This window comes from Lepidochelys kempii, chromosome 6 (assembly GCF_965140265.1).
Source record: "Lepidochelys kempii isolate rLepKem1 chromosome 6, rLepKem1.hap2, whole genome shotgun sequence".
Classification (NCBI taxonomy): domain Eukaryota; kingdom Metazoa; phylum Chordata; order Testudines; family Cheloniidae; genus Lepidochelys; species Lepidochelys kempii.
Window position 1 is genome coordinate 74,202,962 of NC_133261.1, and position 16,139 is coordinate 74,219,100.

General features: G+C 46.2%; 1 protein-coding gene and 1 long non-coding RNA gene across 7 annotated transcripts in view; one reads left to right on the forward strand and one right to left on the reverse strand.

Moving 5' to 3' along the window:
• Positions 1-16,139, reverse strand: part of LOC140913094 (uncharacterized) — a 63,995-nt gene that overhangs the window by 43,850 nt on the left and 4,006 nt on the right. The window lies entirely within an intron of this gene.
• The window catches only part of PLCB2 (phospholipase C beta 2), a 65,508-nt gene that overhangs the window by 34,816 nt on the left and 14,553 nt on the right, over positions 1-16,139 (forward strand). For all 6 annotated transcript variants that reach the window (XM_073348799.1, XM_073348798.1, XM_073348794.1 and 3 more), the window contains 9 exons: positions 1,923-2,005; positions 2,518-2,602; positions 4,092-4,242; positions 8,408-8,505; positions 8,841-8,937; positions 9,978-10,062; positions 10,651-10,775; positions 13,121-13,275; positions 14,730-14,894. In XM_073348799.1, coding sequence (XP_073204900.1) covers positions 1,923-2,005; positions 2,518-2,602; positions 4,092-4,242; positions 8,408-8,505; positions 8,841-8,937; positions 9,978-10,062; positions 10,651-10,775; positions 13,121-13,275; positions 14,730-14,894 — 1,044 coding nt within the window. The remainder of the gene's footprint in view (positions 1-1,922; positions 2,006-2,517; positions 2,603-4,091; positions 4,243-8,407; positions 8,506-8,840; positions 8,938-9,977; positions 10,063-10,650; positions 10,776-13,120; positions 13,276-14,729; positions 14,895-16,139) is intronic.

Sequence of the window (16,139 nt, forward strand, 5' to 3'; positions counted from 1 at the left end):
GATGGGTCTGAATAGATGAGGTGAAATATTTGTGAATTGTCAGATAGGGAATCAGAGAGGTGGCTGGGGGGATGGAGAGGTGTATGGTTGAATGGATGAGTGCCTAGTGGTTGGAGGGTTGTGTAGGTGGATGGATGTGTGTGTGAATGAATAGCTGTGTGAGTTCAGACAAATGACAAGCACCAGGCATCTTTTCAGAAGTCCACGAGGGTTAAGAGAGAGCCTTTTTGTCTTCTACAGGTTGATGTCTACAGCAGGTTTGTAATGTTAAATATTGGCACTGTGGGGGTAATTCCTTTTGTCACGACCATGCCATGGGAGTACACGATATGCATCCAGCAGAGCAGCAGCCATCTGGGATGTTGGTCGTACAGCTTCCCTGACTATTCACTCAAAGGCTCTACGGGGAAAAAGAGCCAGCCCAGGGTCATGCTCCATTGCCTGGTGAACTTGCTGTTCACGCTGAAGGATTTTGTTTTAGTGTATTTAACCGCATAAATTACAAAAACGGTGCATGGTAAAAGTCACAAGACTACACTCACTTCCCCTCAGTCCACTCGGGCAAAGCCCAGATCCCACCAGACAGAAGCCAATTGTTAACAGCTCTCTTGTACTTAGTCTGTGTTTCCCCCACTCCCACACCCCGCATTCCTGCACTTCATTATTACCAAGACATATGAAAAAAAAAACTTTCTCCTTCACTGCTCAGGTACCTTGACCTGTCTGTAATAGTTAGTGCTGGCAATTTCCCAGGCTACCTCTTTTGGTATCATGGGGTTGCTTTTGCATAGCAGTTCACTACAGATAGGGCAAATAATAGCACAATTATGTATTATGGAAGCTATAATTGCACAGAGGGGTTCTGCTAAACCATGTGAATGAACCTTAAATTGGAATTATAGCCTGTTAACACAGCATGAGCCCAGTTTTTAGTTTATATAATACACAGATCCCCCATCTCCAACCCCGTCCGTCTAATAGCATCTTTTGCACCCTCTCCTCCTCTGAACTTGTAGCAGCTGCCTTTGAAATGCCGCTTAAGTGGCCCCCTGAAGTGGCACTGGAGCCGCCTTCCTTAGAGAGAAACCGCTTGTTGAATCAGGGTTTTGGGGTTGCGGGGCAGGGGTTGCATAGATTGAAGTCATTGGGCCATATTCATCCCTGGCATTATGCCACTGTCTTCCTGAAGCTTACACCAGAGCTGAATTTGGCCCAGTGGAATGAACTCTGCAGTCCATGTACTATAATGCGGTATACAATGGATTGTATGATATCACTGAATGAATGGAGCAGGAGTAAGTGCGGGCAGATAATTACAAAGGAAAAAAACTATGCTCCTGGAACCTGCCAGTTAGCAACAATGGGAAAGAAAATAGAGAAAAGTTCATGGCAGTTTAATAGGGGCCTGGGGAAAATATTATTTTAAAAAAGAAATCAATATTGTTGAGAACAGTTCCATGGCAACAGCATCTGGAATGTTAGTTACTGCTGGTTGCTGAACATTTCCATTTGCTGTGCTTTTAGTCAGGATCAAGAAGGATTTTACAGGTAAGTAAAATGACAGACAAATGGACAAATTCAGAGGAAGTATGTGTTGCAGTATCCCCCTCAGTGAATCTTACACCAAATTTAGTCTCCCTTTAGATATATTTACTTTTAATCATACCCATGTAACAAGATCTACACTGGCCCTCCTATGCCTTCTGCATCACCTCTGAATGTGAAGTATTGAGTATAAAAGAAGGGAATCCAGGTTGTACGTCACATGCTGAGAGACCGGACGAGAGGAGTGTGTGAAAAGGAAGTTTAGTCATGCCTGGAAGAGTTGCTGGAAGAGATCAACTCAGAGATGTGAAAGCTGGGTGACTACCTGTCTCAGGACACTATAGTAATGCTCTGTCTGTCTGTCTCTTCTTGTTTAGGATGTCATTGAGGCCATTGCAGAAAGTGCTTTCAAAACCTCTCTCTACCCGGTTATCCTGTCCTTTGAGAACCATGTTGACTCGTGAGTATCCAGTAGTTGCTGGTGGGCTCACATCTGGGGAACTCATGTGAAAGAATTAACTTTTTGCTGTCTGAGAGGGGAGGTAGAAGCAAGCACAACCTCTCCAGCTGCCTTACACATAGTTGTGATTTCCTGGGTGTCTGAGCCTGGGGGTAGCAAGGTGAAGCATTGGAGTTGCAGTGTTAGAAGTTTTTCTTGGAGGGATCAGAGGTGGTTGATGCCGAAAGATGAGATGATCAAACCAGTGAATCCCATCTTGCCACTCCCATTCAACCTCCCCCAAAATGCCTAATGCTGGGGAGGTGATAGAGCAGGGCAGATGCTGTTAGTCCTGGACAGGGGTTTCAGAGAGCCTGTGTGAGAGATCAGGATGAGGGGAAGTTAGGGTTAACTCTTTGGGCGGGGTAGCAGGGGTGGGTTTTGGGGGAAGGTGCATGGTGGAGGAGGGTTGCTTATGCTCTTTTCCAGACTCCATAGGTTCATGTCTCTTGTTTTATTGCATTATTCTTTAGGCCCAGACAGCAGGCTAAGATGGCTGAGTACTGCAGGACCATATTTGGGGACACGCTTCTGACAGAGCCGCTAGAAAAATATCCAGTAAGTGGAAGATGGGGGAGAACTTTTATTGGGGAGAGGGCATCATACACACAGGGATCACTCCTTGGTGCTGCCTGGTTCTGCCACCTGTGTGGTAATTTGGGGGATCCTTTGTGGCAAGTGGGAGGAGGCTTATAAAGGCATTACAGTCAGTGAGCCTGGAGACAGAGGCAGTGAGGGCAGACAGCTGGAAATGGGGCTGGGTGCTGAGCAACTTGGAGAATGAAGGGTGAACTTTTCAACTTCAGGGCCAGATTTTTTGAAACTAGAGGCCTGATTCTGCTCTAAGTTACACCTATGTGACTCCTTCGACTTTAGAATCAGACCCCATATGAGTTGTGCATGTGAAATACATATGTACAGGCATAGTCAGATAAGTAACATATGCAGCTGCATGCACTGAACAGTAGATAAGTGATTGCACATGCAGCCCCCCAGTTTGCATGTACAAATGCATATTACCTTTGTGTAACCCCCATGCACATTACTACTGCTGTGCCATAGATATACATGGTGTTTTGCAGAAAAATAAAAAGACAACATCGATCTGCCAAAGTGCTTACAGACCACAGTACATCAAGGAATAATAAAGGATGGCATGTGGGGTGTTGGAGGATGGACAAGGTTTACAGCAATAGACAGGTTTCAGAGGAGCAGCTGTGTTAGTCTGTATCCGTAAAAAGAAAAGGAGTACTTGTGGCACCTTAGAGACTAACAAATTTATTAGAGCATAAGCTTTCGTGAGCTACAGCTCACTTCATCGGATGGATGAAGAGAGTGATTAGGAAAGGTGAGCTATTACCAGCAGGAGAGCGGGGGTAATAGCTCACCTTTCCTTATCACTCTTGCTACAGTCTGTATGGTAACACCCATTGTTTCATGTTCTCTGTGTATATAAAATTTCCCCAAGATATTTTCCACTGTATCCATCCAATGAAGTAAGCTGTAGCTCACGAAAGCTTATGCTCTAATAAATTGGTTAGTCTCTAAGGTGCCACAAGTCCTCCTTTTCTTTTTACAGCAATAGAAACACACACACATGCAGTGCCTCCTGGGAAGAATCATGGTAGGCAGACAAGGTAGAGCACCTGAAAACCATATGTTAGTTGGATGGATACAGAAGGATATTTGGGTGGTCCTTTGAATGGTGCTGGATGTAGGCAGATGTGTGGCTGGAAACACAGCATGGCACAAGCAGGCACAAAGGTGGAAAAAGTGTGGGCTGTAGATAGAGAAAGATATAAAAATAGTGTAGGATGCCAATGTAAAATTGGCAGCCAGATGGCCGGGATACAGGATGTGGATGGCACTGTAAGCAGACAGGTGGTTACAGGTACAGCCAGGTGGATGGAGATGTTGAAGGATGCAGATGGTGCAGTGTGAAGGCAGACATGTGGATGGAGATGTTCACAGATACAGATGGACAGCTGAGTGTATGAGCTCTGACTCTTTGTAGGGAAAATTCAATAAGGACTTTTCTCTGTTGCAGCTGAAACCAGGTGTTCCCTTGCCAAGCCCTCAGGATCTCTTAGGGAAAATTCTGATTAAGAACAAAAAGAAACAATCTGCATCTGAAGAGAGGCAGGACTCTCTGAAGAAAGAGAGGAATGAAGCTACTGACCAGCCTTTCACTGTGGATGGTATTGATACTGGTACAATACGGAGTTGGGGAGGGCACTCATTCCACTCAGATGGGGTGGCCTGGCCCTTTGGAGAAAGTCCAAACTGGCCTGGTGTTATTTAAGATCTAATATACATAAGTTCAGGCACTTCAGAGTGGAGGATGAGGGGGATCAGCTTTTCAGAATAGAATTGTTTTCAGACACTTTATAGCAGTAATAGTGATACCAGAGCCTTAAAAGATCATGTTCCCAATACATTGCCTGGTTATCTGCCAACCATTCTGCTTCTCCTGAGATGCACTGCTGCATATACTGGCTGTTGATCTGATGTGTGCATGGATAGGCTATATTGCCCTTGATTCCTGTCCTGCATTGTCACTGAGTAGCTCCATGGCATCCAACAAATACATCATGACGTATTTCCTAACCATAAACGTTTTGAAGGCCTGTACAACGTGCAGCTCCCCCAGATCTTTCATCTCTTTTGCATCTTACATTTGGAGACCCCAAGACAGAACAAGAGAGATTTCAGCCCATGGACCCCAAGACAGAACAAGTGAGATTTCAGCCCTATATCCTAATAAGGAGGAAAGGATGGAAAATGATAAAATACAGGGAGGATCTGATGAGAAACAGTCAATTATGTTGAAAAAAAAGTCCCATTCAATTATGTCATGCAATAGGGGACAGCCAAAAAATGACAAGTTTTTAAAATGCTTATATACCAATGCTAGAAGTCTAAATAATAAGATGGGTGAACTAGAGTGCCTAGTATTAAATGAGGATATTGATATAATACACATCACAGAAACCTGGTGGAATGACGATAATCAATGGGACACAGTAATACCAGGGTACAAAATATATCGGAAGGACAGAACAGGTCGTGCTGGTGGGGGAGTGGCACTATATATGAAAGAAAGCATAGAATCAAATGAAGTAAAAATCTTAAATGAACTAAAATTGTACTATAGAATCTCTTTGGATAGTAATTCCATGCTTGAAAAATAAGAATATAGCAGTAAGGCTATATTACAGACCACCTGACCAGGATGGTGTTAGTGACTCTGAAATGCTCAGGAAGATTAGAGATGTTATTAAAATAAAAAACTCAATAACAATAATGGGGGATTTCAACTACCCCCATATTGACTGGGTACATGTCACCTCAGGATGGGATGCAGAGAAATAAAGTTTCTTGACCCCTTAAATGACTGCTTCTTGGAGCAGCTGGTCCTGGAACCCACAAGAGGAGAGACAATTCTTGATTTAGTCCTAACTGGAGCACAGGATCAGGTCCAAGAGGTGAATATAGCTGGACTGCTTGGTAATAGTGACCATAATATAATTAAATTTAACATCCCTGTGATGGGGAAAACTCCACAGCAGCCCAACACTCTAGCATTTAATTTCAGAAAGGGGAACTACATAAAAATGAGGAGGTTAGTGAAACAGAAATTAAAAGGTACAGGACCAAAAGTAAAATCCCTGCAAGCTGCGTGGAAACTTTTTAAAGACACCATAATAGAGGCTCAACTTAAATGTATACCCCAACTTAAAAAACATAGAGAACCAAAAAAGAGCCACCGGGGTTAAACAACAAAGTAAAAGAAGCAGTAAGAGGCAAAAAGGCATCCTTTAAAAAGTGGAAGATAAATCCTAATGAGGAAAATAGAAAAGGGCATTTGGCAAATGAAGTGTAAAAATATAATTAGGAAGGCCAAAAAAGAATTTGAAGAACAGCTAGACAAAGACTCAAAAAGTAATAGCAAAAAAATGTGTAAGTACGTCAGAAGCAAGAAGCCTGCTAAACAACCAGTGGGGCCACTGGACTATCGAGATGCTAAAGGAGCACTCAAAGACGATAAGGCCATAGCGGAGAAGCTAAAAGAATTCTTTGCATTGGTCTTCACAGCTGAGGATGTGAGGGAGATTCCCACACCTGAGCAATTCTTTTTAGATGACAAATATGAGAAGCTGTCCCAGATTGAGGTGTCATTAGAGGAGGTTTTGGAACAAATTGATAAACTAAACAGTAATAAGTTACAAGGACCAGATGGTATTCACCCAAGAGTTCTGAAGGAATTCAAATGTGAAATTGCAGAACTACTAACTCTAGTCTGTAACTTATCGTTTAAATCAGCTTCTCTACCAAACAATTGGAGGATAGCTAATGTGACGCCAATTTTTAAAGAGGGCTCCAGGGGTGATCCCAGCAGTTACAGGCCGGTAAGCCTGACTTCAGTACCAGGGGAACTGGTTGAAACTATGGTAAAGAACAAAATTGTCAGACACATAGATGAACATAATTTGTTGGGAAAGAGTCAACATGGTTTTTGTAAAGGGAAATCATGCCTCACCAATCTACTAGAATTCTTTGAGAGGGTCAACAAGTATGTGGACAAAGGTGATCCAGTGTATTTAGATTTTCAGAAAGCCTTTGACAAGGTCCCTCACCAAAGGCTCTTAAGCAAAATAAGCAGTCATGGGATAAGAGGGAAGGTTCTCTCATGGATTGGTAATTGGTTAAAAGATAGGAAACAAAGGGTAGGAATAAATGGTAAGTTTTCAGAATGGAGAGAGGTAAATAGTGGTGTCCCCCAGGGATCTGTTCTGGGCCCAGTCCCATTTAACATATTCATAAACGATCTGGAAAAAGGGGTAAACAGTGAGGTGGTAAAATTTACAGATGATACAAAACTACTCAAGATAGTTAAGTCCCAGGCAGACTGTGAAGAGCCAGAAAAGGATCTCACAAAACTGTGTGATTGGGCAACAGAATGGCAGATGAAATTTAATGTTGGTAAATGCAAAGTAATGCACATTGGAAAACATAATCCTAACTAGACATATACAATGATGAGGGTCTAAATTAGCTTTGTTACCACTCAAGAAAGAGATCTTGGAGTCACTGTGAATAGTTCTCTGAAATCATCCACTCAATGTGCAGTGGTGGTCAAAAAAGCGTACAGAATGTTGGGAATCATCAAGAAAGGGAGAGATAATAAGACAGAAAATATCATATTCCCTCTATATAAATCCATGGTACGCCCATACCTTGAATAGTGCGTGCAGATGTGGTCGCCCCATCTCAAAAAAGATATATTGGAATTGGAAAAGGTTCAGAAAAGGGCAACAAAAATTATTAGGGGTATAAAACGGCTTCCGTATGAGGAGAGATTAATACTTTTCATCTTGGAAAAGAGGCGACTAAGGGGGGATATGATAGAGGTCTATAAAATCATGAGTGGTATAGAGAAAGTAAATAAGGAAGTGTTATTTACTCCTTCTCATAATACAAGAACAAGGGGCCACCAAATGAAGTTAATAGGTAGCAGGTTTAAAACAAACACAAGAAAGTATTTTTTTCACGCAATGCACTGTCAACCTCTGGAACTCCTTGCCATAGGGTGTTGTGAAGGCCAATACTATAACGGGGTTCAAAAGGGAGCTAGATAGATTCCTGGAAGATATGGCCATCAATGGCTATTAGCCAGGATGGGCAGGAATGGTGTCCCTAGCCTCTGTTTGCCAGAAGCTGGGACTGGGTGACAGGGCATGGATCAGTTGATAATAACCTGTCTGTTCATTGCCTTTGGGACACCTGCCAAGGCCACTGTCAGAGGACAGGATATGGGGCTTGATGGACGTTTGGTCTGACCCAGTACGGCCGTTCTTATTTTCTTATGGAGTCTCCATGCTCCTGTCACAGAAGGCACACAGAGCGCTATGAGAATGCAGGAACAGCTCCTCTGTAAAATAGCCAGGAATCAGGATCTAAAGTAAATCCACTCCCAGATTTGTCCCATTAGGTATGACCCTTGGTGGGGGAAGTGGGCCTACAGCCCACTCCTCATGGGAGAAGCCTATGAAGGGAGGCTGGAGGCTTTGGGGATACAGCAAACTTAGAGCCTGTTACTGTATTTGGGGCTTAGGACACTGGCAAAAGGAAGAACTGAATTACTTGAGTGCACCAGCCCAGAGCGGTGCCTCTCCATATTTGGATGCAGCCATTAGAGCAATATCGTACCCCTTTCGTGTTCCCACATTTACACTGGGAGGGATTTCAATTCAGATAAGTGGCATGTTTCCCTTGCTAGTGGAGGAGCATTAGAGGACATGTCGGCAATCCTTCATGCTGTCCTGTCTAAATGTGCTGCTGGTGCACACTGTGTATGCTTAGTCTGGGCAGGTGATGTGACCGAAGAGGACCCAGAGGAAGAGGAGGAGGAATCTGGAAACTTGGATGAAGAACAGATTAAAAAGATGCAGTCAGATGAGGTAATGCGCTGCCCTTTCCTCTCTTGGCCCATTTGCTTCTTCTGGACAGTGATCCTATCACAGCTTGTTATGGGGTCCCATCGTTCTATTTAATCTAAAGCCCCCTCTCCTCTGTCCCCCCCCCAGGCTTGAGCGCCCAAGCTCTACCCCAAGCCGCAACCTCAAAGCAACATCTACAGAGCTATTCTTAACGTACTTGTGTGAGCCCTGCTAGCACAAGTCTAGACCCGGACTGGGACGCTTGCTTCCAGATCTAGTGTAGCCTTAGAGACCCAACTGTGAGTGTGTTGTTTTTTTGGGGTGTCTCTTCATCTGTCCAGTCTCGTTTTGCTTAGGGCACTGCTGGCTTGGAAGTGACAGCTTACGAGGAAATGTCCAGCCTGGTTAATTACATCCAGCCCATCAAACTTGACTCCTTTGATATCTCAACAGGTAGGAAGAATTCTTGTCTTTTCACTATTCTAAATGTTTTCATTGAAACAGCTGGTATGAACTTGCACGTATTGACACTCTCCAGCTATTCTGACTGCAGCTGTATTTGCAGATACTCTGTTGCCCCATGCCATCTTCTTTTACCCTCCTTGCTCTCTCTTACAATAGCAAACATGGACATCCCTCTTTGTAGTCACTGGGTCAAATTCTGATATCATTTATACTAGTGAAAATCAGCAATACCACCACTGCAATCCATGGAGTTATTCTGGTCTTACACTGGTGTAAATGAGAGCAGAATTTAGCCCAGCCTGACTGGTCTTTTTCTTCAGTAGGGATTCCCCCTGCTGGGTGATGGAGAAAGCTGTACACCTGTAACCAAGTGAAATGCACCTGCTTTCATCAAACACACCAAGTTCATCAGATTCTCAAACCTGGGCCAATTTTCAGTGAACTGGGTTGATGCATGGTGTCAGTGAAAAACCTGGTAAAATGCAGAACTTTTCATTGAGCTTTGCTGTCAGTGTTTGGGTTCACTTGAACCTACAACTCAAACTAAGGGGAAACAAGACAACTCCTGCACTGACACCAAAGAAACAATTTACGTTGCACACATCACTGCCATGTGAGCCCTTCTCTGTCTGTGAGATTATAATGTATGGTTTGGAACAAAATGAAGGGCTGTAACTGTTGCTATATGTTTTCTATAAAAGAAAAGGTGAACTTCACACACACACACACACACACACCTCTCTTTGCAAGCTGATCCTCTGGATGTGTTCATTTGCCTGTCCCAGGTAAACCCAACGCAAATCCCAACAGCTCAAATAAACCTTTATGAGTCCTCCTCCAATCCCATTTCAGAGGGCCAAGCAAAATGTCTTGATCTGATCATGGGGTCCGTAGGGAAAGAAACAGGCTGGGTGTTGGTCTGAGGCCCAGCATGAATGTGTCATGCTTTGATCATGGCACTTGGCAGAGTATGAGATGGGTGCTGGGCATGCCTGTCTTTTAAACATTTCCCTCTTCCGTATTCCCAGAGCAGAACCGAAGTTATGTCATCTCCTCCTTTACCGAAATGAAGGCTTATGATCTACTGACCAAATCCCCTGTGCAGTTTGTAGAGTATCCTTTTTGCTAGATGAACTCTTACGCAGCATTGTCCTGTGTACCTGGGTGATGCATTTTAAGTGGAATATGAAAGCATTACTCCCTGTCATATAGTATAATTCTGGTAAACTGTACAACAATGCACAGTCCTGTGAGTATTTGCATGGCTCCTGGGGTAAGGTAAAGACAGCACAACTTGCTTCGGGTGGTCAGAACCTTATTAGCTCCTACTCACAATCCATGAAAAGTACCAAGTACACAGAGGACTCAGACAAGGTACTATTATCTGGGGAACATGTAGGTCATACTGGTCACAGGGCTTCCTGATAGGATGCCTGTTGTCCTCTAGCAGGTGCAGTCAGGACTACCAAATGCTTGTTGCTAAGCATGGAGCACATCATGTTATATAGGGATGCAGGAAATGGGTCTCGCTTTGATACCGTATCTTACAGCCTCTGGTGTTTATAACATAGGATGTTACCAAGCATCCAGCAGCCATTTCAGACCTAAAGAAGCTCATATAATCTGGAACTGGGAGCTAGTCCCAGGGCACATATGCAGCAATAGGCCACTCCAGACCTGTTTCCTATGGAGTATCTGCAGATATAACAAGCGACAGATGAGCCGGATTTACCCTAAGGGCACCCGGATGGACTCATCCAACTACTTGCCTCAGATGTTCTGGAACGTCGGCTGTCAAATGGTGGCCTTAAACTTCCAGACAATGGGTGAGTTGCAGGCTGTCCCATGCTTCTCAATGGGTGGGGTTGTGTTCACACCCGCGCTTATTTCCCCTCTTTCCCTCACTGGGATTTTCTGGTATTACCAGGTGCCGCTGAACATGTGTGCTGTTTGCTTTGCCCTTGTCTTGTCAGAGTTTATCTACCCATGGATATCTCTCGGTCTCCTACTGAGCCTCTCTCTCTCTCGCAAACCGAGCCTTTCTCAGCAGCACGGACAGGGTTAGCCCTGCATGACTATACCTTTGAACTCCATCCTCCCACATACTATCTCTACAGTCCAGCATCCACAGAAATCATCTTAGGCCAGCCTAATTTCATTCTTCAGATGGTGTGGAGAGTGTAGGGGTTAACACAGGCTGTTGAGAAGCATGGTTACACCTAAGCCACACATGCTGTTGTAGGCAGCATGCACAATGAGGCACCTGCCATGCAGAGGAGCTTCTCTCCACCGCACTCTAGCACTTTCCCTCCCCACTATTGTTTCCAGTGTTGCTGATCTGGGGTGGGCAGAAAGGGGCTCCAGGGCTCCCCCTTCCCATGTCCACTTCAGGTACTGCATGCCCAGAGTGAGAAGGCGGGGAAGAAAGGCCTTGTCTCTCTCACACACACGTGCGTGTGAGTGTAGAAGAGATAGAGGCTGGAAGTTGAAGCTAGACAAATTCAGACCGGAAATAAAGTGCAGATTTAGAACAGTGAGGATAATTAACCCTTGGAACTGTTTACCAAGGGTTCAGGTGGATTCTCCATCACTCGCAAATGTTCATGATTAGGTGTTTTTTCTAAAAGATGCGCTGTGGTTGAAACAAATTATTTGGGAGAAGGTCTCTGGCCTGTGTTGTACAGGAGGTTGGACTAGATAATCACAATGGTCCCTTCTGGCCTTGGAATTGATAGGTGGGCTGGGGAGAGGGAAAGTGGGAGAGAGGGGAAGGAAAAGTGAAAATCGGAGAGACTGGTGGAGAGGGGATTGTATTGTATATGGGGCATAGAAAGAATAAGGAGCAAAGTGAGTGAATGGCGAAGGAAGGAGGAGAGGGCAAACATTAATAGCGGAGCAGACAAATTGAGAAGGGCTAGAGCAGTGGTCTCCAACCTTTTTACGCACGAGATCACTTTTTGAATTTAAGATCAACCCAGGATTTACCCCGCCCCTTCCCCAAGACCCCACTCACTCCATTCCCCCCTCCCTCCGTCGCTCGCTCTCCACAATTCTCACTCACTTTCACCAGGCTGGCGCAGAGGGTTGGAGTGCAGGAGGGGGTGCAGTCTCTGGGCTGGGGCCGAGGGGCTCGGAATGTGGGAGGGGGCTCCGGGCTGAGCCTGGGGCAGGGTGTTGGGGTGCAGGAGTGAGGGGGTGCGAGCTTTGGGAGGGAGTTTGGGTGCAGGGATCATATGGTTACACTGCACCTAATCTCATAGAATCCACTGGACATTTCATGAATTTTACTTTTTATTAGTGTCGTTTCTGGTTTAGAGATCCAAAACCCTTTAGGGATTGTCACAAATCAGTGTAACATTCTCAACTGCGGGGTGTGCATTGGCTGAACCTGGGGCAGGAGGTTGGGGTGCAGGAGTGCGGGCTGCAAGCTCTGGAGTTGAGTTTCGGTGCAGGAGGGGGCTCCAGGATGGGACAGAGTGTTGGGGTGCAAGAAGGAGTGAGGGGTTTGGGAGGGAGTTGGGTGCAGGAGAGGGCTCCGGGCTGGGGCAAGGGGTTGGGGTGCAGGAGGGGGTGAGGGGTCTGGGAGGGAGTTTGGGTGCAGGAGGAGGCTCCGGGCTGGGGCAGGGGGTTGGGGTGCAGGAGGGGGTGAGGGGTCTGGGAGGGAGTTTGGGTGCAGGAGGGGCTCTGGGCTGGGGCAGGGGTGCAGGAGGGGTGTGAGGGGTCTGGGAGGGAGTTTGGGTGCAGGAGGGGCTCTGGGCTGGGGCAGGGGTGCAGGAGGGGTGTGAGGGGTCTGGGAGGGAGTTTGGGTGCAGGAGGGGCTCCGGGCTGGGGCAGGGGTGCAGGAGCGGGTGAGGGGTCTGGGAGGGAGTTTGGGTGCAGGAGGGGCTCCGGGCTGGGGCAGGGGTGCAGGAGCGGGTGAGGGGTCTGGGAGGGAGTTTGGGTGCAGGAGGGGCTCCGGGCTGGGGCAGGGGGTTGTGGTGCAGGAGCGGGTGAGGGGTCTGGGAGGGAGTTTGGGTGCAGGAGGGGCTCCGGGCTGGGGCAGGGGTGCAGGAGGGGTGTGAGGTGCAGGCTACAGAAGTTCAGTCACTACAGCTCCTTGATACGTACAGACCTTGCTGCTGCACTCTCGCAAAAGTTCCTGTCTCTGTGTCCCGCTGTCTCTCTCCCTCAGATGTCCCCATGCAACAGAATATGGCCCTCTTTGAGTTCAACGGCCAGAGCGGCTACCTTCTGAAACACGAATTCATGCGGCGTCCAGACAAGCAGTTCGACCCTTTCTCTGTGGACTGCATTGATGTGGTGGTAGCAAGCACCCTCTCAATAACGGCAAGTACAAGCCCCTGTGCTGTTTCTCTCCTGACAGAGCTGCACACTCGCACCAGGGAGATAACTGGCACCTACAGCGCCTCTATTTACCACCCAGGAGGGCTCTGAATGGCAAATGAACCCGTAACTTCCTGCCGGAGAGTGTTACTATGGCAACTCGCAGGCCTTTCAGTGTTTAAAATTAATCATATTCATATGAAAATAGAAAATTAGCATCTGCCACATGGAATAATCCCTGGCTCTGGTGAGGGGGAGGGAAGATGACGGGGGAAACACTAAAGCAAGGAGCACAGGGGAAGGGAAAGAGGAATGAGACAGGCATGTTATAGGGAATGAATGGGCTGGATGACAGCAGTGACCAAGTCAAGAGAGGAGATGGGCAACAGAAGAAGTGGCTTGGGTGTTATACCAATAAAATAAAAACCAGCAGGATCTTATTAAAGGGGAAAAGGCAAAATACCACATTTATTGTGAATATAGAAAGAATCATAGTAAGCAGTTAGTTACAGTTATAACATTCCATTCAATCTCATATTTATTCACACATTCATTCATACACACACATACAGGTTCTGCAAGGTTGTTATTATAGTTACCAGCCTTAGAGTTGCTCATGCCAAGCCACTGGCCAGGTGGCCTGGACATGAGGAGGGAGCAGGGCCTTGTCAGATGCTCATCGGATGCTCCTGGAAGTTGGTTTGCAGAATCAGACCCCAAAGTTCTCACTTTCTAGAGTCTATTTTTATAGGAATTTCTTCCTATGCCAGTCTATGGGAATTGCTTCATCATGCTGTTGCTGAATCAATCAGCAGATGGCACATTCCTGACGGCTCCATGCTGCCAGATGTTATCCTGTTCTTTGGTTCTCCCATTCTTGAGGCTGTTGGGTGGATTCCAGTCTGCCCTCTGGGGGTCCTCTGGTTGTTTACACTTGACGCCTTCTTCAGCCGATGAGCTGTAGCTCACGAAAGCTCATGCTCAAATAAATTGGTTAGTCTCTAAGGTGCCACAAGTACTCCTTTTCTTTTTGGATTCTTAGGCTGGCACTTCCCTGATCATTCAGTTATTATCCACACCAAGCATCCATCCACATACATCCTCTATCTCTATTTTAATCACAATTGTTAATACAACAAAAGGGCGGGGAGTCTCTGGGTGCTGTTTCTGTTGTTACAGAGTATTGCTTTGAGTCTCTCTCTGTGTGAATTGCTTTGAGAACAGACTCTGTCTTAGAATGTACTAACGCAATTAGCAGCTTGCAAGTTTCACACACAGAGGGAGAGAAACAGTACCAAAAACCAAGAGACCTCTTAATTAGTAATACCCTGGAATTTAAACTATGGGGAATCAAACTCATTTGTAATTTTAATACAGAACTTCTTTAATATGATCCAACATCGGGGCAAGAGAGGACTTTACTAGCTGTTACTAGTTTTGTTTCTATTTGTTCTTAGATCCTTTCTGGCCAGTTCCTCTCGGAGCGCAGCGTGAAGTCGTATGTAGAAGTGGAACTGTTTGGTTTGCCAGGGGACCCAAAACGTAAATACAGAACCAAGCTGACATCAAGTGCCAATTCCCTCAACCCTGTATGGAAGGAGGAGGCTTTTGTTTTTGAAAAGGTAACAACACTTCACGGTAACTCAGATAAAGGGCCCCTAAAGAGCTCAGTGCCTATGGGCATTTTCCTTGGGGATTCCAGGGCCTCATGAAAGACTCCTTAGACCCATAAAGATCTTTTGTGGGGATTCCAAGGGCCAGAGATTCGAACAACCACAAGTTCCTCTATTGGTGAAGGATCATTGGGGACCCTTTCTGGACATCCCAGAGACCAAAACACTCCTCTCTGAGCATTTCAAACTGAATGTGCTAATCAAATGAGCCTTGGGAATCTCCAGCCATGAGGAAGCAGAAAAGATGAGAGTAAATTTACCCATGTGGTTGTGTCACGGAGTCCCTGGGCAATGCTCTGGAACTGCTCCCCATGAAGCTAGTCAGGACTCTGGGGAGGTCTCCTTTCTGTGAGCAGCCTATCTTCAGGACACACAGCTCACACAGCTTCCACCTTCCTGGGTCTGACCTCGGAGCATTCAGCATCCTCTGCCCCTCCGTGCGCTTCCCCCAGCAAGTCCGCCCAGGAGGGGTCTTGGGGAAGCCAGAGGGTCCTGCACCCCAACTCCGCAGTCAGACGTGACTCTCAGCCAGCCAGTAAAACAGAGGTTTATTAGACGACAGGAACATGGTCTAACACAGAGCTTGTAGGTGCAGAGAACAGGACCCCTCAGCTGGGTCCATTTTGGGGGGCAGTGAGCCAGACAACCATGTCTGCACTTCACTTCTCGTCCCCAGCCAGCTCCAAACTGAAACTCTCTCCAGCCCCTCCTCCTCTGGGCTTTGTCCCTTTCCTGGGCCAGGAGGTCACCTGATTCCTTCATTCTCCAACCCTTTAGCTCTCACCTTGCAGGGGGGAGGGGCCAGGCCATCAGCTGCCAGGAAACAGGGTGTTGGCCATTCTCTGGGTCCAGACCCCTGCAACACCTGCCCTCTAGGGCTCTGCAGCGATCATACACCCTTATCCCACCACCTATATACTTAAGAACTGCATAGGGGAAACTGAGGCACCCCCACAATATTCAGAGGAAACATTAAGAACAGTCCCGCTTCGTCACAGGTTGCATTACAGAATGAGAGGCGCTGTTTTAAGGAGAAATGGTAGAATAGTGAGAAAGGCTCATGTGAGTCAGATCATAGGATCGAAGAACTGATTTGCTTGTTGCTACTATTCCAGGTGTGGGGCTAGGGGACATAACAGCAACAGAATAATAATGCTTAGCACTTATATACTGCTTTACATGTTCACATTCACA